The following is a 21,437-nucleotide window of genomic DNA, read 5'->3' as shown; positions in this document are numbered from 1 at the left end:
AGTCATTCCTTTCGAAGAAGGATGTATTTGCCGTTTTGCCGACCGGATACGGATATGGTCGTAGCGCTGGCCTATTGCATGCCTAGGCAGTTTGAAAGACAATTCTCTGCCCGCCCCTTGGATTAAGCGAGGTGAATGATTCGATGCCAGACTATACATGTCAATGATATAGGATGGCCCGCCAGGCTAGAACAATCCCTTACTCGTCTCTCTTTACTCCTCTCTCGTTACTCTCAAGGGTCTCAAGGTGGGCTTTGGTCTGTAGCCTCCCCAAGGTGACGTAATGCAATGCATTGTGGGGGAAAGGAGAATCACTTCAAACGCTGTGAAATAGTACCTTTTTTTTCGTATTATATTCCGTTTTGTGACAACAACATCAAATACAATGAATAACAGTTTAAATGTGTATTACCAACAAGCAAATTGTGCAAATTCGTTGGAAAATGAACCCTGCAACACGGCCTTTAGGTTAGTTTTTAAATGCGAATTGGATTACATTAATTAAAACAAAGGCTAATCTGTACATTTGACATGTCTGTCAATGGCTTTCCCCTGGTGAATAGATTATGGACCCTGGCTTACCCGACAGTCATTAAATTAAATCCAGCACTCCCCTACAGAATGCTATACAGTTCTGTTATTTTGTGATTACCCCTAGAGACTGGCCATGAATTCAGTTCCAATTCCAATAAATACAGCACATTTGAGACCTCGTCAGCTCATGCCCTGCAGTGTGGGTGTGTGTGTGTGTAAGTGAGAGAGTGAGTATGAGAGAGAGAGAGAGAGTTCCAGGTGTTTTTTTAGTGCTGTGGCCTGATCCGCGCTCTGTGGTTTGCCGTACCTCTCGTCTGTCCCAACCTCCTGGGCCGGGTCGTAAATCTCTCTGCTGCCAGGAAGCTGCTCAGAACAAAACAGAACACAGTTGTGTGTTAAACTAAGGGGCCAGCGCCATCGGCTGAGCTCACATTACACACCCATACAAAAGCCACCCCTGTGCCTAACCCCACACGAGAGCTCAGGGGTCAGAGGTCAACCTACCCGACAGGACTGAAGATGTGTGGACGACCGCAGAGCTTTCAACATGTCTTTCATCCCCTGACTAGAGAGGTGTTCAGGGTTGACTTTACTGCTTTGTCCTGTGACTGAATGCGTTTTCTCCAGTAAGTGCTTCTGCTTTGAGGAGAGACGCCATCCGTCAGAGGGAATGGCTTCTTTTAATGGCCCCCTGATGCCCAGCTGCAACTGGCCGTTGAAGGAATGCAAGATTTTATCTCCATGGTTTCGCTCCAATGTTCCCTGAGTGGACTTCCAGCTTTCCTTCATTTTGAGATTTGCTTGGTCCAAATTCTCCTTCATTTCGAGTTTCTCTCTCCATGACAGATAATTTGGCACTAACGCCTTTCCTGCTGCCACAGGCTCGGCCACGGCTAGTCCACAGTCCTCACACCATTCTGTGTCGTGGGAGGGAAGATGGGATGGCTCTACGTCTCTCTCAGGCATGGACACGATCGGCCTGTGACTGGACTGTGACAGAGCCTCTTGCAGGCACAGCTCCTCCTGAGGCGACAGCCTGGGACCAAAGGCCGATTTCACAATTCTGTCTTGGGTCTGACTCCTCATTATCCCTGAGCTTTGTGACGACGACTTAGCATTTTCAACAGAAAACAGGCTTAAATTTGGCTGTGAAAGATAATCAACCTCCTGAAAAAACAGCTGAGGCTTTGAGCTACGATGAGAATACCTAAGTGGTGACTGCTGGAGTAAGGAGGAGCTGCTCTCTTGTCCATTATTCTGTGAAAAAGACCAAATGTGTGTTATGGGAAAAGAAGGGAATGTGTACATTTAGTCTCAGGCCTTCCTGAGGCAGATATATGTGATGGGATCTGGGAAAACCCTTCACATGGTGAAATTTCACAAACTAATGATTCTGATCCTAGCCATCCTAGCAACATCCAGGGTTTTGCGAGGATGGTATCCAGGATGTTAATGGGGGACGGTATACAGGATGCTGGTAAAATTTCACCAGAGAGGGTTGAAACGGAGCAGAAATCAAGGATTTCCCTGATCCAATCACATATGACGAATTGAAGAGATGATATTTACCTCCAGGTCCAGCATCGTCCTGTGCAAGGCAGCCGACGCCCAGGACGAGTCCAGAAGATCCTCAAACGTGGAGAGGCTCTCCCTCTGTTTTGGGTGTCTCTGACTCTCAAACTTTGCCCCCCTACCGTCTGCCTTATCCCTGCTAAAACAGAATCCCCTCTCTCCAACCCTTTGAGACTCCAGAGAAGTAAAGGGAGCCACTCTGGCAAGATCACCTTCTGACTTCTCCCAGCGTTTCCTATGTGGCAGGCTGTCATGCCTGGTTGTACAAACATGAGATGTGCTGCTAGTAATTGGGATGCTACTACCACTATATGTGATTTTTTTCGCCCACATTCTGTTTCTCTGATCTGTCATACTTGAGCTGCCTTTCTTCAGACAACTGTCATTACCTGGCATAGTGTCACTATTCAAAGGCTGCTGTCGGAGTATGGGCTCCACTAGAAAGGTAGATCGGACAGGTGCATTGCCACGGGCTGCCCCCAGGTGAGGTCTCTGATCATCACTGCAGGCTGACAGAAGATCCAGGACTTCATCAACATTCTCCTCACACTGGGGCAGGTTACACTGCAGCAGCAATCTGGACTTCTTATGCCCAGATTCACTTTGAGTCCAACCATGTCTCTCATAGTAATTGCGCCCAGCCATTTGACTTCAGTGAAGGCTTTGAAAGCCTTTTAATAGTTTGTTGTATCCCCATAGAAACATTTGTTTAAAGTTTCACATCACAGCAAGCATTTCAGTAGGCTACTCCCTGTGTACACAAGAAACATTTCGACATGAGTTGCCTCTTAAAGTAGTCCACAGTAACACAACAGAACATTGAACTCAAGTCACACTTGGTCATACCCTGTTATCAAACATTTCAGATGGACGTATCGCAAACTAAGGAAGATGCCACTCACTTACCCAAAGAACTGGTGTGAACATAGCCTATAAACATAACATGCACGGAGAGCACCGTAGCCTACTGAGCTGACTTCGCCTGGGGCACACAGCCTGCTGCCGTAGCGTTAAGCCGCCCCCGAGGAGATTAGTGTGGTGGTGGTGAGCTAGCACTACAAGATTTATGAGGATACAATGCCCCAGTGAAGTTTCTTCGTCGCCTGTCTCTCTTGCCAGCTATTCTATAAGTCCAGCACAGTATATTCTGTTGTCTTGTTGATATAGGGAAAAAATAGGGAATTACTGAAATACCCCATATCTTATTCAACTAGAAGCTAATTTACACGTCGAGTTGTAGCAGTCTAGAAGCTATCTTACAACCCTAAAATGCTACGTTCGCTTTAGCAATTTAGCTAACATTAACGGTTTTTAAAATGGCCAGTTCCACATTATAAACGGAATAGCCGTTACATTATAAATCGGAATAGCCTACTGAGAGTAGTGACTCTTAAACCACCAACCGTTGTTGGCTTGTCCAAACTTTTTCATAGCACTATATAGCCTACTACTGCGCTTTTAACTTGGGAAGGCTAGATTAGACAGTGTTATAAACATAGGTCTTGCTGGAGTGAGTCTAGTCTACTGATATTATTCTCTGATAAAACCCCTCGCGCATTTTTTTTTGTCAACAGATAGGACTGACACACATTAATGTTGGATTAATGTACAGTTTGCATTTTATTAATTAACATAATTAACATTGAGTTAAAGGGACTGATACAATCCAGCACTGAATATGTTATTACAATAATCAAAATATATGCACACTGCACAACAAGGAATCTTTAGACCGGGGGAACAATGCACTGTCCACCATGACCCTGTGCCTCCAATCCGCTTCACATCTTTGACCCTTCTGAATATTTCATGACCCTTCCACTGGTCGTTTCCCCCGACAAGGTAGTCCAGTGGGCACGGACAGCGAGAAAGTCTGTCTGTCAGTCAGGGTCAGTTCTCTGGGCCTTCATTCATTTGTAGCCACGCAGGTAGACCAGCCGATGTGGCTGGAATTTCTCCCGGCACAAAGGACACTCACTCTGCAAAGAGACAGAACAGAGAGGGTTAAAGCTAGTAATCAAGGATCTTTGGACAGAACACAACAGACAAGGTCAGAACAGAGAGGGTTAAAGCTAGTAATCAAGGATCTTTGGACAGAACACAACAGACAAGGTCAGAACAGAGAGGGTTAAAGCTAGTAATCAAGGATATTTGGACAGAACACAACAGACAAGGTCAGAACGGAGAGGGTTAAAGCTAGTAATCAAGGATCTTTGGACAGAACACAACAGACAAGGTCAGAACAGAGAGGGTTAAAGCTAGTAATCAAGGATCTTTGGACAGAACACAACAGACAAGGTCAGCTTCTACCACTTTCAGAAGTGGACTACGCCGTTTTCCATATTTTCCAAAAGTGCATAAAGCATAAACAAATAATAACATAATGGTAATGCTCAGGTGCATGTTCATAACATAATGTAATATCTCTATGGCTGTGGGTGGTCTGGGGTGCAGACAGACCTTGTTGCTGCACCACTCTGTGATGCACTCCCAGCAGAAGAGGTGTCCACAGGGGGTGGCCGTGGCGTGCCTCCTGTCCTCCAGACACAAGATACAGCGAGATGTTCGCGAGGATGGAGAAGGGGCAGCCAGGGAGCTAAGAGACGCGCACACACACACACACACACACACACAGGTATGCTGTTTTATGTACCAGTATATGCACTGAACATGCACTTTCAAATAATTTCTAAGTGAAATAAAAAAAAAAAAATGCAAAGCATGTATGTGCAATAATCGTGTTACCGTCTACCTCTCTTACTCTCTGTCTCTTACACACACACACACACACACACACGTTCCAAGATAAGGCACACACACACACACACACACATTGCAGGTGACCCACCTGCAGGGCAGGTTTCTGTGCTGTTTCCACTCCTGTCTGGCCCTCTGTCTCTGCCGGAGGCTGTTGACCTGCAGGACCAGAGTGATGGCCAACTGCAGCAGGGAGACAGCGCCCAGCAGCCTGTAGCTGTTACGGATCGCCTTCTCATCACCTGCACCGCTTAGGACCCGCAGCTGAGGAGAGACACATATACGCGCGCGCGCGCGCGCACACACACACACACACACACACACACACACACACACACACACACACACACACACACACACACACACACACACACACACACACACACACACACAAATGAACAAACGAACAAACACACACACATGTAATTACATGCATACAGTATGTAGACACACACAGTTAGAGGTAAGCCTACTTATCTCACAATGCCTTTTAAATAATGTTTAAATGGAATGAAAGAAATAAGCCTACAAAGAATTTGTCATTAGTCATTTGTCATTTGCCAGTGTAAACTTTATAATTGTTGTCTGTGTGGCTGACAGTCCTAGGCTTAAGAACCTCTGCCCTGACCAAACTTACATAGCCCACACGCGTTGCTCTCTTGCTGATGTGGTAGTAGGAGCTGTAGATGTAGAAAAAAGCCACATGAATGCGGTGCACAATAGTGATGCCTTGCTGACAGGCATAAAGCACTGGCACCAAGTTCTTCCTCTGGTTCTCCGTCAGGGCACCCACGGCCTGCTGTACCCAGGCTTTGATGTAGAACATGGGGTTCCAGCGCGACGGAGGGTCCCTGTGAGGACCGGGACGGTCCTCAGCCTGCAGCTCGTTCTCCAGACACACCAGCAGCTTATCCAGCAGGTACGGAGCAAAGGTGTGGAGGAGGACGAACGCTCCGCGGCGTGTCAGCGACGGCACACGACGCTTGGTGGGGTCCACTTGCACGATGTTCACATACTCCTCGCCCAGAGTCTGGTAACCTGAATACAACCACATATCAGAGTCAGAATCTGCCTTTAAAGCAACACCAAAGAGTTTTTTGTACCTTAAAATAATGTTTCCAAAATCGTTTCAGTGGTTCATCAACTCGTAACAAGGGTGAACGGCACTTCTGCATTCGCTTTGCGACCCTCTATCCTATCGGCTATAACCGCACTATGAAGTTTGCCAGATCAGGTAGCGGATCTGTAGTTAGATGGAATGAGACATAAGAAACTACAAATTTGACTTCCTTCTGATGTCGCAATACATCATACTTTCATAAAATCATGCAATATACTCTACCTTGTCTGTGGACATAGTTATTTCCAAAGTCAGTGCTGGATAAACAAATAGCGTGTGTGCGACAGAGGAAAAGTGCTTTGGTGTTACTTTAATTGCCAAAGATTTATACACAAACCTAGAATTCGAAATCGACTCTAGCAGCATAGAAAAAGTATACACAATATCCAAGTGTTCAGTGTCAAAAAGCATAATGCATTCAGTAATTATTTAATACATTTAGCCATTTTTTGATAACAATTTAAACATTTGCTTTCTCAGTTTTACCTGAGAATGTTGTCAAACTGTAGTAGGCCAAATCTGAAAGCAACTCGACCTCCTTCCTCCATTTCAGCCATTGCCTGGATCCTGTTACAAACATCAGACAAATGCACATTAAAAAAATAAATGGGAAAACAACTAGTCGTGACTGCATGATTGCTTACCAGTGAAAGCCTGGAAAACTTCATTGGCATTATTCTTCAGGCATGTCTGATAGTATTCATCCTTTTGACTGGATCGAATCAACTGCGGTTGATTTGCAGGAACGAGTGGCATCTTACACACGGAAAGCACACTCAATAGTTCACCGCCTAAAGAGAGTTTTCAACGCACAGCTTTTCAGATGGGGGGAGCAAATGTTAAAGTAACATTTCATAAGTCACCAACTTAGCCTATATGATTGACATTCATTATCACTCTACCAAAGAGACTGGCATTTACCTAATGTTTCCTTAGGTGTGTAGACAACGACACATCGTGCAATTAGCTTCTCTAAAGGCAAACATGAACTGTTACCTATTTTATTGAGGTTTTAACGATATATTGCACATCAACAAACACAGCTTTGGAAGATTTTCAACTGCAAGATCCGAACCAGGACGTATGCTGTAAATCGACAACACGGGTAAGATGGGCATTGCAATCACTGGAACAGGCAGATCACCACGACAAATATCTGCAGCGACCCCTGCAGAGCGGAGGTCTGAACAACCGCTTATGGTTATGGTTGCGGTTCTTGGCAGATGCATTTGTCCAAAGAGACACACACAACAATAACAATGAGCATTAGAAAAAATAATAAACCCATTCAAAGTAGTCATATAGCCTACATAAACATGCTAATAATAGTAATAAACTAAATAATTTTAACATAATAATAACAATGGCAAATCACAATACTAACAACAACCATACAAACTTAGTGCTGATGGATGGTCGACACAGAACACACTCATCAGAGGACAACAGTGGGCGAGAGGGGGCATGAAGTTGGAGGAGGGGGGAATAAAACTAGACTTTAGCCTTTTGATAATGTCTTACATGTATGTACTATGTCCTTTTGCTATATGTCTTACATGTATGTATGTCCTTTTGCTATATGTCTTACAAATGTACTGTATATGTCGTCCTATCCTTAAATGAGCTACCCAGGGATGCACAAAGAATTTGTATCGTATTGTATTGTACTAAACATTGTATTGTATCGTAATAAACGTGCATATATCAGAAACATTATTATCAAAGCCATATTATTCAGAACTGTAATCGAGAAGTTTTTCTTGCAATCTTTCTGTCGAATTTCCATTTCAGGGAGGATACTGAGCCTATTTGTGATTTGATTCTAAGTGCAGTTTTGGAGGTTGCAGAACCAGTTTCTTTGTTTGTGCATCAGGATAGCAGTCCTTTTATGTCCATTGAATAAAAATCCCTTTCTTGCCACTCTTTCAGCGAATGGCTTCAGGCATATTTGAGCTTCTGCCAGGTCTTCTTATTCAGGATAGGAGGCCAGGCATATGTTTGATGAGAAACCTACAGAAGCTTATTTACTCACTGAAGTCAAGCAGGCCGGCTCTCTGTTTACAATTAGGGAGGTGGGGTGTGTTGTGTTTGTGTGTGTTGTGTGTGTGAGTTTGTGCATATGTCTCTCACCGTGTTTGTGTGTTAGTGTGTGCACTCGTGTGACTGTGTGTGTGTGTGTGTGTGTGTGTGTGCACTCGTGTGACTGTGTGTGTGTGTGTGTGTGTGTGTGTGTGTGTGTGTGTGTGTGTGCACTCGTGTGACTGTGTGTGTGTGTGTGTGTGTGTGTGTGTGTGTGTGTGTGCACTCGTGTGACTGTGTGTGTGTGTGTGTGTGTGTGTGTGTGTGTGTGTGTGTGTGTGTGCACTCGTGTGACTGTGTGTGTGTGTGTGTGTGTTTTAACTTAATAGATACTTGTGACTTCTTGCAGATGGGCAAGAGCTACGTGCTAAGGCAGTCCGAGGGGAGCTGAGGACAGAGAGCAGAGACGGAGAGCTCTGAGGACACAGAGCAGAGCAGAGCAGAGCAGAGCAGAGCGCACTCCTGAGGTAATACAATCACTCATTCTCCTCTAATTACACTCAACCCACGCATCACATACAGTCCACAATCATCATCCATTGTGCCTTTGATTTGGTTTAAACCCATACTCTTTTGTGGTCAATCATCATCATGGAATTTTTGATTTTTTTTTAGACTCTCTAGTGCCCTTTCAAAAGTAACAAAATCAGTAGGTTACTTCTGTTTGGATGTACTGTAGTCATAAGTTAGCTTTTTAATGGGCCATTGCTCAATTTATGAAGTTAAATTATATGGAGGGCTTGATGAGTCAATGCATCAGTGGAATTAAGTCTAGTGAATGGAGACAGTGTCCATGTAATCCGTGTCAACAGAATATCAGTGCAGCAGTGTGTGTGTGTAGCTTATGCAACTATGTAATTACAACTCCAGACTCCAGAGTGACTCACTGAAGTTTTTTACGGGGAGGATATCCCGGTTGGAGCCCGAAGCACAATAAGAAGGAAGTTTTGGAGCCGGCGTAGTAGCACCTGCAAAAGCATGTGTAGCCGTGTGTCAACAGCAACAGCAGCATCGCATGGGGCCTGGCTGAACGCTCGCCAACCATCTGTCCTCTGTTGCTTCTGCTTTGATCTGCCGCTCGATCACTTGATCACTCCAACCCCTCCGCCAGCCTGTAGTGTTTTCTCATTGATGATTTCTGTCTAATGGATGCAGTAGCAGTGGTGAATGTGCTGCTGTGCATTTAAAAGGCAGAGTGGCCATGACAGCCCAGTTGAGGCCAGGAGAGGGAGTTTGTTTAGAGTGGGGGGGGGGTGCTGCAGGGGTGGGAGGGGGGCAAACACTTCATTATGGGAACACGGCCACATACGTGGACTTTGCTCCTTGGAATTCATTTATGAATGCACACGTCACCTGCAGCACTTTCTCTCTTTCTTTCAGTGTGTGTGTGTATTTGTGTGTGTGTGTATTTGTGTGTGTGTGTATTTGTGTGTGTGTGTGTGTGTGTTTGTGTGTGTGCATGTATGTTTTTGTGCATGCATGCCTGTGTGTGTGTTTATCTTAATGATTGCATGTGTCTATGAAAGACAGAAGTTTGTGTGTGATGTGTGTATGTCTAAAGAGTAAAATGCAGTCATGCTTCACAGCCTATTTGGAACATTCCTATCTGAAGTCTTCGCCCTGTAGGCAACAATATGTAGCTGGACTGGATGACATTTGTAGAGTGTGTCGTCTTTCCATGTAAATGTCATCTGAATTTGGCATCATAAATAATAGAACTTTAAATAACATTGCAGACACATTTTAGTACTCCATTGATGTTGATATTTTTCCCCTCAGGTGAAAGTTCTGTTCCAAAAATATTAATGAACAACTGTTAAGGGGCTTTAAGTGATGACAGAGTGAGGAGTACAGTTAGCAGTGCTGATCACACAACCAATAGCTGCACTGATGGCATTAGTGTTAAAATACATGGACGTGTATTTTATTTGGAATTGAGTAAACAACTGTATTGAAAACCTTAAAGGTGCAGTCAGCTATCGTACACAATTTCAAGCCCATTACAATTTTGTCACATCCGCTAGCTGATCATCCTGTGAGTACACTGTAAAAAAAAACGTCTAGGCAGCCCACGCTGCAAAAACTACAAACAAACAAATTGGGGGCAGCCTGTCCCCCAAACAAAAACAAAACACTGTGTGGAGTTTCTCTGGGAATACTGAAGGGAGGGGTGAGCTACGTCTCCATGCTAAGGACTTTAAATATAAACATAAACATAAACATGCACAAACATCATGCACAATCACTGCAACTTTATTTATAACAAAGATGAGTTTATTGCACTTCCGAAAAGTTTTGGTAAAAGTTCAACGCAATTTCATTTTAATGTCACTGCTGGTAACACCCTTAGGAAATCAGAAGTGAATGAAAGGCCCCCAGACCCAAACTCAATTGAGATTTGAGAAGCAATGTGGTCCTAACCAGGCCAGTATTGTTTTTGACCTAATCTTCCCTCCACTCTTCTCCTTAAAGATACTTCTACAGCAGTGGCCCCTTCCCACTTGCATGTGTGTGTGTGTGTGTGTGTTTGTGTATCCCTCCCCTTCTCCCTCCCATTCTCCTGGGCTTGCCTTTGCCCTTACTTGTCTGTTGTTGACGCAGAGAATGGTTGCTCAGGGAAGGAACACCCACTGTGGACAAAGCGCTTTCAAATGACATGTAGCAACTTCCTGAGAGTCGAGCAGTTAGCGCCGTGTTGCATGGAGCTGTGCTGAACTGTGAGCTGCCTTTCCATCCATCCTTTAACCTCCACTGGTGAATACTGTGAACGCTCTCCGGCTTCCTCCGGCTTCCTTCGAGTTAATAAGTGGGTCATTGTGCAGACCACCACCACACAAGAGGGAGGAGGGGGGGGAACTACCTGAAGCTATCCCAGGAAGAGTGCTTCCATGCTCCCATACAGGTAACGTGATACTCCCTAGCTCTCCATCTCCCTGATCGGGCGTAGGATCGGTGAGAGGAGGGCAGCGGCGCCGGGCTCAGGTAGAGACTTCGTGCTCTCATGAACGCGTGATTAGAACTGGTTAGAGACGAGTTTGGATTTTACCTGTTGTAAACATTCACAAGCCAGCAGAGTGTGGTTTCTTTTCAGAAACATCGGCTAGGAGGAAAAGTTTAGGTGAGTTTTATTTTTTGGGATACAGAATCTTTTGTTGGTTCTTTTCTCTGTGGTGTAAGATTCCACTTCTTTTGAGCTTCTTTTGGGATTGTGCGCCGAAACTCAACACCTCACCTGAGAGTGTGTACAGGGACTTAACCGGAGTGAGGGACACAGAGGACAGGAAGGAACAGAGAGGAGAAAGAAATGAATGAATGAATGAATGAATACATGAGAGAAAATACTCTGCTCCCTCTGGGTTACTGAGATTCATGGCTGGCATCAGTCTTTATTTGAAAGCCCCTGTCAGAAAGGATTCCGGTAACACTGCAGTAACTGTGTGTTTGTGTGTGTGTGTATCTGTGTGTGTGTGCGCGTGTGTGTGCGTGTGTGTGTGTGTGTGTGTGTGTGTGTGTGTGTGTGTGTGTGTGTGTGTGTGTGTGTGTGTGTGTGTGTGTGCGCGTGTGTGTGTGTGCGCGTGTGTGTGTGTGTGTGTGTGTGTGTGTGATGCTCAGAGCTGATACCAAGTGATTAACAGCTCTTCTTCTGCTTCAAGTTCTGACTCCGTCTAGCCGAACACTACAGTATTAGAAACGCTCTCTCCCTCTTCCTGTCGGCTACAGGTGATTCAGTCATGCTGCACCATGTGTCATAAACCGGCAGCTGGCTGTGTACTTACACACAGTACACCTTCCAGGACTTAAATCATTTCCTCAGATTAATGCTTTGTGCGCTGCACACACCCTCAAAGATGATATGGCCTCACAATTTATGTTACATCTTTCCTGGAAATGTCAGCAGAGGAGAGAAATACACAAAGCACACCTTCACACCTGGGATGATGTAAACGAACTACTGTAGAACAGGGAAGAGTTCAAAGGATCAGACTCAGCTTTTACAGGTTCAAATGTTTAAGTTTGTTTTGGGTGAGATCAGCTCTTGTAGGTTCAACTGATAAAGTTGTTTTCAAAAGGTGGTGTTGATGCAGTTGTGCATGATGAATACATTCTGTAAAGTGTCCACTTGCTAATAACATCATATCAGACACGAGGGCTGTCTGAGTCTCTCCCTCTTTAAACAGTGGCTAAAAAACAGCTGCGCTTGCTTTCTTCTTACCTTTTCACTTCTATTTTAGAGAAAAAAACTTTTTTTTCTTCACTCGTGACTTCAGGGATAAACAGCGTGCAATACTGCACACCATTCTGTGTAACGTGAGTCTGTATTGGGTGAAGGGAAAGAAAGAGCCTTTTGTGTGGGTTGACCGGCATGCCAGTTTGAAGGTGCGGGGATGAGGACATGGACACTACCAGCAGCTGGGAGACAGAAGACCTGTCAGACGAGCGGTGCACCATGGCCTGGATCTATCCCCGATCTCCCGTGTTGCCCATCTCAAAGGGAGCACTCTGAAACTGAGATTGCCAGGGCATCAATGCCTACCGCCCCATCAATGCCTTCTCACACCCAACCCTCCACCCCCCCCCCCCCCCCCCCAGCCCCACTCTGAAATAATAAAGTGCACAACCTAATACCCAGGCTGCAGGTATGTGAGGCAGGCCTTGATCTTGAGCCCAGATCCGCGACGGGCGCTTCGAGGCGGGAGTCTGATCCGACGGCGCGGTGGGCAGGAATTTGCTCAGCGGTCTGGCTGAAAAGCAAACAGGGGGGTGCTTTTCCCCCGTCAGTGCCAACAGACCTGGGCCAGATCTGGGCCAAACCAAGGCCCGTGCCGGCCAGCTGTCTGGCCACTAGTAGAGCGAAGTGGGAATGTGTGTGTGTCTGTGGAGACTGTATGGACTACAGTCAGAGTACGGAGGGGAAAGTGACTTGCTGTATTGGGCTGAATGGAGTCCTGAGAGTGGATCTGATGCTGGTGCTACAACAGGGTTGGTGGCAGTGCGTGTAGCTAGTTTGTGTAGGCAGGCTTGGTGGCAGTGCGTGTAGCTAGTTTGTGTAGGCAGGCTTGGTGGCAGTGCGTGTAGCTAGTTTGTGTAGGCAGGCACACTTGCCCTGGATGGTTTCAATCATGAGAAAATAAGCTCTGAACTACTGGAGTTCTGTAATCATAAACTGCTGGAGATGGTCAGTGAGAGTTTATTACACACTGTTAATGTTCCACCATTTCTAACATTAATATTTAATCTCCTCTCTTTCATTCTCACATCTCAGATTCAGAAGCCTGCCGTTTCTCTCAGAAAAGCTTTTGATACACCGACTGATCTAACGCCCTCCCTGCCCCAAACTCCAGACTTGACAGAAGTGTCACTTGCCCTTTGTGACGGAGAGATGGCTGATGGGGCCTTCTGCTGCCCCCCCAGGGCCGAGCAGAGGGCTCTCTACCCAGCAGAGGGGGGTCCAGTTTCAGCTCACTCCATTCTGTGCTGTGTTCTCTGTAGTGACAGCGTACCCTATCTGGTTTACCTTCATCTCGCTCTGAGTGCTGTCTCACTGTACTGTACAGTATACTGGTGTCTTGCTCTCTGAGTGCTGTCTCACTTTACTGTACAGTATACTGGTGTCTTGCTCTCTGAGTGCTGTCTCACTTTACTGTATACTGGTGTCTTGCTCTCTGAGCCCTGTCTCACTGTACTGTACAGTATATTAGTGTCTTGCTCTCTGAGTGCTGTCTCACTGTACTGTACAGTATACTGGTGTCTTGCTCTCTGAGCGCTGTCTCACTTTACTGTACAGTATACTGGTGTCTTGCTCTCTGAGTGCTGTCTCACTTTACTGTATACTGGTGTCTTGCTCTCTGAGTGCTGTCTCACTGTACTGTACAGTATACTGGTGTCTTGCTCTCTGAGCGCTGTCTCACTTTACTGTACAGTATACTGGTGTCTTGCTCTCTGAGTGCTGTCTCACTTTACTGTATACTGGTGTCTTGCTCTCTGAGTGCTGTCTCACTGTACTGTACAGTATACTGGTGTCTTGCTCTCTGAGCGCTGTCTCACTGTACTGTACTGTATACTGGTGTCTTGCTCTCTGAGCCCTGTCTCACTTTACTGCATACTGGTGTCTTGCTCTCTGAGCGCTGTCTCACATACAGTATGTTACTGTGATCTGCTGTCTCACTCTCTGAGTGCTGTCTCACTTGCGTTACTGTATGCTGGTGTCTCGTTCTCTGAGCGCTGTGTCACACACAGTACAGTATGTTACTGTATGCTGGCGTCTGGTTTGAGGCTGGGCAGGCTTGGGGCTTCATTATAATGGATGAGTCAGGTTAGTTAAAGCGCATTAGCAGGTTGGGAAATCATTTTGCTGCTCTGTAGGGAGAGCTGACAAAGCCCTGTGAGGAATCACTTTATTGGGCTTGGTGTTAATTGAAATTGTGTCTGTGAGTTCAGTTTGTGTGTGTCTGTGTGTGTGTGTGTGTGTGTGTGTGTGTGTGTGTGTGTGTGTGTGTGTGTGTGAGCGTGCGTGCACACATTAAAAAATGGTCTCATGTCTTTAGCTGTCTTCTTAGCATCCAGGGAGGAAAAGTGCGCCCCTGATGCACTCACACACACACACACACACATTCTCACTGACACTCCCTCCTGCCTCACCCCTCCCCCACTCTCCTACCTGCTTCCAGGTGCTAGGTTATTAGACATGCCAGGACCTGCTCTTGTCCTCTGTTTCGTCTGAGTCTGACCGCCTTGCCGACAGATCAAACATGCCTCAGCTAAATAGACATGAACATACACACACACACACACACACACACACATATGTTTGCCCCCTTTCATACATTTGCATACTTCCGCTCTTGCTTTACACAAATGTACTCACACACTTTCCTACACACACACACACACACGTGCTCTGACCTCACCTTACCCCCCATTCAAACCTGTAGCTCAGGTATTGTTTGATGCGGAGGCGGGAATGACATTCTGCCAGTGGTGTGTACTGTGATTTACTCCCTCCTTTATGTGTGAGTGTGTGCTTGTCTCTCTGTGTGTGTGTGTGTGTGTGTGTGTGTGTGTGTGTGTGTGTGTTCCTAACTGCCATGGCCTCAGGATTAAGTCAGTGATGCATCAGGCTGTTCCACTTTCCTAAGCCAAGCTCAAACGGCCTCTCAATCAATACTAAAATGATGTTTACTCAACGGTGTGTGTGTGTGTGTGTGTGTGTGCGCGCGCTATGCGTCGGCGGCTAGCACTAAACGACTCAGCTCTCCGCCTGACTCCGTGCCGGCTGATGTATCCTCTCGAGTGTGCGCCTCGGCCTGCCGTACGAGCCAAATCCCCAGGCCGAGGGGGAATTAGCTTCCTGACTTGAGGCAGGACCTTCCACGCACACATTTGCAGACATAATCCGATATGTAAAAGAAACCAAGCTCGGAGTACGATCTGTAGTGGCTGTGTTGAATCACCATGTGAAACAAATGGATTTGTCTGGTGTGGTAATGAATGTTTAGCCTGATTGATTTGAGTGTCTAGCTCGTGTAATTGATTTTTCCAGGCGTTGCCGCCGTTTAACATGTGAGCCCTCAGTTTAGTGTGAATTATGACTGAGAAGGACTCACACACGCTAATCCAGCAGGCCAGGAAGAGGCTGAGACGAGGCTGAGGCTCAGATGTGGCTGAGCTGTGGCTGGGTTTAGGCTGAGATGAGGATGAGATGAGGGCTAGTCAAGGCTAAGAGGAGTCTGAAGCTTGGTTGTGAAGAAGAGGAGGCAAGGTTGAGATGCGGCTTAGATGAGGCTGGGATGAGGCCGAGATGCGGCTCAGATGAGGCTGGGATAAGGCCAAGATGTGGTGGAGTTGAGGTGAGGCAAGGCTGGCATGAGGCCCTGTCTGTTGTGTCGGGGCTTTTAAGCCAAAGGGCTCCAGTGAGTTATTCGTCTTTTTATGTGAGTAATCCACATCATTACTCTTCACGACTCCTCCGGCGTTCATGCTGCCCTTTGGTGCAAACCCACCCACTTATGTTGCTAAAGCTCATGTGAACATAATGCCCACACACACACACATACAAATATCTGCTCGCGACTGTGGACAATATGATTTCTTTTGAAGACAGTCAGTCTGGCAGATCTGATCTGATCCTTTTATTTCCTCTTGAAATTCTCTCCCTCAATCTCACACAATGCACACACACACACACACACACGCACACACACACACACACACACACACACCCACACCCACACACACACACACACACACACACACACAGACACGCACGCACGCACGCACACACACACACACACACCACACACACACATACACGTCACACACATACACACATGCTTTCACACGCACTCATATACACACTCATGCAAATGACATGTTCTAGCTCAGGGGGGCTATCACAGGGCCTGCTGATAAGACAGACATTGTTAGGAGCTCAGCGTGATGACACAATTTCACCTGTGCCTGCAGGAAGAGCCCTCACCAAAGACAATGAGACAATAACACAACATCTATTGATTCATTAATTTTGCTGAACTAATCCTCCAGTAGCCATGAGAGTCAAGGAGCGACATGTGTGTCATTACTCACACAGGCAGATAGACAGCTGCTGTGGAACAGAACTGTGTGTGTGAGTGTGTGTGTGTGTGTGTGTGTGTGTGTGTGTGTTGTGTGTGTGTGTGTTAGCGTGCATCTGTGTGTTTGTTTGTTTATGGGTTATGACGTTTGTCATAACTCACACAGGCAGAAAGACAGCTGGTGTGGACAGAAAGAGGCAGTGTGTGTGTGTGTGTGTGTGTGTGTGTGTGTGTGTGTGTGTGTGTGTGTGTGTGTGTGTGTGTGCGCTTGTCTGTGTGTGTGTGTGTGTGTGTGTGTGTGTGTGTGTGTGTGTGTGTGTGTGTGTGTGTGTATGTGTGTGTGTGTGTGTGTGTGTTTGTTTAGTTATGGTATGCCTCACACTGGTAGACAGACAACTGATGTAGAACAGAAAGAGACAGACTCTGACCCGGACATGGCCAGACCCGGCTGACATTTGGATTAGATCTGGTTTAGATCTGGTCTACATTTGGTTTAGATCTGGTCTAGATTTGGTTTAGATCTGGTCTACATTTGGTTCATATTTGGTCTAGATTTGGTGTACATCTGGCATGACTTTAGTTCAGATCAGGCCTGAGTGGTGCCAGGAGTTCTTATGTTGATTTGATTCTAGTAGAGATTGCTAAAAGGAAGGTGAATTATAATTAGACCACAGAAAAGATTTGCAGATATGTGGTGTTTGCATAAGTGAGCCTTTGTATAAATACGAGAGTGTGTGTTTTTCTTTGTGTGTGTGTAAGAGAACATGTGCTTATGAAACTGTGTGTGTTTGTGTGTATGTGTGTGTGTGTGTGTGTGTGTGTATGTGTGTGTGTGTGTGTGTGTGTGTGTGTGTGTGTGTGTGTGTGTGTGTGTGTGTGTGTGTGTGTCTGTGTGTGTGTGTTTCTGTCTGTCTGTATTTGTGGGTTCGTATTGTATTGTGTGTGAGTCTGGTCTGTATTTATTGGCTGGCTTTGCGTCATGTGGAGTGTGTTGTGCATCTTATTCCCCTGTTGTGTAAAAACAAGCCATAGGTGGCAGCCTGTGTTGAGCTAACAGCTTCTGATCTGTTCATCTATAAATAGTGAGGCACCATCTCGGAACAGCAGGTTTCTCTGGAAGATGATGCACTCTGAGAGAGAGAGAAAGAGAGAGAGATAGAGAGAGAGAGATGCTGGGGAATACACTCTTATTTCAAGCTCTTTCTTTGTCTGATCAGGCAAATGCAGTTCAGAGAGTCCTTGATGAGTTCCCTTGTGTGTTTTGATTGCTCATGAAAGTGAAATTAGATGATCGCGCGCACACACACACACACACACACACACACACACACACACACACACACACACACACACACACACACACACACACACTAACTTCCTACCGTTTGCATTGAGCAAATTGAACTTTCAGGGAGAGAAAAACACTTTTCATCGAATGGCCACGCATTGCTCTACCTCAGTAGCCGTCTTGTGTGAACGAACAAACCGAGGCGGGAGATAAGTCAGAAACATTTCCATGGCGTGATCTCTACCAACCAGTCTTTTACACTTTTTGGGTAGAGAAGGACTTTTCTGTGAAATCACGAATAAAACACGTTTTTCCGAGGTTGATCAGGTTCATCAAATGAGCTTGTGGCGTCTAAATGAGCATATGCAATCACTTTATTGTCACGTAGCTGGTTTTAAGTTTATATATATATAATATATAATATATACAGTATATGATATTATGACTTTTAATCAAATTCTCGATGGAGAAAATGAATAGGATTTCTACTTCCAGCCCCAGACTGGGCCGTTACTGGTGAGTTCTATTAGTCAAGTAAGTTAAGTCAGTTTTATTTTTAAAAGGCATTTAACATGCACAGAGTGCAACCCAAAGTGCTCCACAAACAAGACACATAACAAGACAAAAGATGCTGGATGGAGCGGCATAATCGCCAGCGTGCCCATGACACCAAGACATACAAGACAGACAACAAAACAAATAAAAAAATAAAAAGTAAAAAAATGAATAAATATATATATATATATATATATTTAAAAAGGGGGAAAAGTGATGTTAAAATTAGTCCAATTTCCAAACCAGCTGAAAATGTCCAAGGGCAATGATGATCCGTGAAAACTGCGCACAGAGCTGTGTCTTCACAACCGATGCAACACCAACAAAGTTCTTTAGCAACTGACCAACCCGGTTCACTGGCAGTCTGGAGATAACGTTAACGGTAGGCCTTGTAGACTGCAGTCTGGAGATCACTGGAAGCACAGTCTGAAGTAGTGGGCGATTGTGTAGATCCGCAATTCGGTGGACTTTTAACAGCGACCGTTTGTTGCTCCGTGAGATTGCAGCTCTCACCGTTAACGTTAGTCTGCAGTTGGCAAAGCAGCCCGCAGGTCAGCAACAGCTCGGCGGCCACGGCAGATCTTTCGCAGAGTAGCCTAGGTCCAGCTGTCCCGAGAGATCCCCTCGAGCAGACAGTGAAGTGCACCACTCACGGATGGATGGAAGGATGTCAGAGGCCCAGTTAGTCTGCAGTTGGCATGGCAGCTTGCAGGTCAGCAACAGCTCGGCGGCCACGGCAGATCTTTCGTGTGTGTGAAATAAGTGGTTCTGATTGGCAGAATGGCCAGTCAGGAGACTAAGAGTAGAGAAAAGGTCATGCTGCTAAATTCCTCTCCTTCAGCTGAACTGCTGCCCTGAGAATTCAAATTGAAAGGGGTGGTGATAAAACTTTTAGTTGGGAAGCTATTATGTCATGAAGATGACTGATGGCTTCTGCTGGCTGCACAATAAAAAGGCACATAAGGAACATTTTTCTCTCTATTTATTAACTGATGGTGTCGTTCATCAAGCCCCAAACTCATAATATCACTTGTGTTCAGATTGCAATCGCAGAAGACCTCTCCCTCTGCTGCTCTGGAAATTGCACATATCCTGCTGGTGATGTTGTTGTCAGTTGACTGATGAGACAGTAAAAGTAAAACTAATGTTTGTGTGTGTGTGTGTGTGTGTGTGTTTGTGTGTGAGTGTGTATCTACAGTATGCATGTGTGTGTGTGTGTGTGTGTGTGTGTGTGTGTGTGTGTGTGTGTGTGTGTGTGTGTGTATGTGTATGTGTGTGTGTGCATAAGTGTGTATTGTCTGTGTATGTGTACAGTATGTGTGTGCACATGTGTGTTTTGTCTTTATCTGTGTATGTGTTTGTGTTTATTTGTGTGTGTTTTCTCCGTAGGTGAGTGTCCACCACATTCCTTGACCCGTCCATAACCCTATGACCTTTGACCTCCCTACCTGAGGAAATCTGCGACCTGGTCCACATATGCACTCCTGCTCTCAGGGATCGTTGCTATGGTTACCATTTTTACGCCTGGTCATTTTGAAGTTCCCTGTGTCTGTCTGAAGAGTTAATTTGAGCGGAGGTCCACTCTTTGAAGGAGCACCTTTGGAGCTTTGACTTGACCACGTTGTGGAAAACGTTGATACTGAGGAATACATTGAAACTGAAGAAGCCACTCAAACTGTGGAATTTTACCGTACATTTTCTTGGGAAAATAACTTCCTGCCACTAGAGCTACAGTGTACGCTGACCTTTCACCCTGTCAGCCCTCTTGACTGGATTGACCTCTGAACCCTGACCTGTGACCATCTCCTGGGGCGCGATGGAGCCGGACTCTCCGAGCCTCTCTCTGCGGTCAGCCGGCTCGCGTCTTTCTGGGGCGCTGACGAGCGATGGCGAGTCCTTCTACAGCGCCGCCAGTCTGCCCTGCAGCCACTTCCTGTCCGCCAACGTCATCAACGTGGGTGAGTGGAAACCTCCCATCTCATGCCCCCCCGGCATCTCTCGCTCTCTCTCTCTCTCTCTCTCTCTCTCTCTCTCTCTCTCTCTCTCTCTCTCTCTCTCTCTCTCTCTCTCCTCTGTCCTGTGTGGGCGCCGACCCGCTTTCTATTCCTGTGTGTAGAGGCTGCTAAACCAGGGCCAGACCAGGACCAGAACTCATCCAGGAGTTCTGATTTGGTCAGCTCAGTGTGTGTGAAACAGTGTTCCGATGGGAACTCCTGCTGACATAGCGTCGCCTGGTGCTCTGGTGTCATATAGCATTCATGGGCTCATATTTCAGAGTTATGAGTTGATGGAAATTATTTAAATGGTTGTGAAGTATAAACCTGTACTGTTTCATTCACAAGCTTATCATGAATCCATTGGAGGCAGTTTGGAGTAGTCTGGTGCAAGAGTAGCTGTCACCTTGATTCACTGTGTGTGTGTGTGTGCGTGTGTGTGTGTGTGTGTGCGTGCCTGTGAAAGTTGAACACCATTTGTCAGAAGACTCATCATGTCCACAGAGAAGAACAAAACAATTTCTTTCAGTGCCAGCCCTTAGTTCCCCGGGCAGGGATGGATTACTGCACGGGCCTACCGGGCCCAGGCCCAGGGGCCCAAGGGGTCAAGGGGCCCTGAAGCCCAAGCCTTTGCATGGAATCATTGCCTCAATATCAACACATCAGGATGTAGGCTATGAATCTTTGAATTTAGTATTGGCCATCCCCAAAATGCACCAGAATACAGGAAATCACATCAAACAAATTAAACATTTTCTGGGGGAGGACCCCCATCCCCCCCCCCCCCCCCCCCCTCCCACATATACAACAATAAGTGGGGGGCCCTTAATACATCTGGGCCCAGGGGCCCAAAATGTCATAATCCGCCCATGCCCCCGGGCCATTCAGGGGTGAAAATCACTACTGGGTATGAGTCTGCCTCTTTTTGCCCCTAACATATCATGCCAACGTGCCCTCAGACTCTCCTT

General features: G+C 46.1%; 2 protein-coding genes across 4 annotated transcripts in view; one reads left to right on the top strand and one right to left on the bottom strand.

Annotated features, from left to right (window-relative positions):
* Positions 1-3,702: 3,702 nt before the first annotated feature.
* Positions 3,703-7,069, bottom strand: pex10 (peroxisomal biogenesis factor 10). Of its 3 annotated transcripts, none has more exons than XM_076275723.1 (7): positions 6,905-7,069; positions 6,628-6,798; positions 6,470-6,550; positions 5,501-5,901; positions 4,955-5,127; positions 4,567-4,702; positions 3,703-4,085 (listed from the first exon to the last, which is right to left on the bottom strand). In XM_076275723.1, the coding sequence occupies exons 2-7, from the start codon at positions 6,737-6,739 to the stop codon at positions 4,017-4,019; spliced, it is 972 nt and encodes a 323-aa protein (XP_076131838.1). In that variant the 5' UTR covers positions 6,740-6,798; positions 6,905-7,069; the 3' UTR covers positions 3,703-4,016. The 3 variants fall into 3 exon arrangements, with proteins under 3 accessions (XP_076131838.1, XP_076131837.1, XP_076131839.1); XM_076275722.1 differs by having other exon boundaries at positions 6,628-6,774; XM_076275724.1 differs by having other exon boundaries at positions 6,628-6,774; positions 6,980-7,049.
* A 3,643-nt stretch (positions 7,070-10,712) lies between these two features.
* The window catches only part of plch2a (phospholipase C, eta 2a), a 205,142-nt gene continuing 194,417 nt past the window's right edge, over positions 10,713-21,437 (top strand). Inside the window, exons 1-2 of the mRNA XM_076277285.1 lie at positions 10,713-10,964; positions 19,865-20,433. Coding sequence (XP_076133400.1) covers positions 20,292-20,433 — 142 coding nt within the window. The 5' untranslated portion in view covers positions 10,713-10,964; positions 19,865-20,291. The remainder of the gene's footprint in view (positions 10,965-19,864; positions 20,434-21,437) is intronic.

This window comes from Alosa pseudoharengus, unplaced genomic scaffold (genome assembly GCF_046254945.1).
Source record: "Alosa pseudoharengus isolate Yale_2024_CS ecotype anadromous, Long Island Sound unplaced genomic scaffold, YU_APseudo_1.1 YU_APseudo_1.1_scf_9, whole genome shotgun sequence".
In the NCBI taxonomy this organism is placed as follows: Eukaryota; Metazoa; Chordata; class Actinopteri; order Clupeiformes; family Clupeidae; genus Alosa; species Alosa pseudoharengus.
Note: the sequence above shows the minus strand (reverse complement) of the source record. Positions and strands in the feature narration are given on the sequence as shown.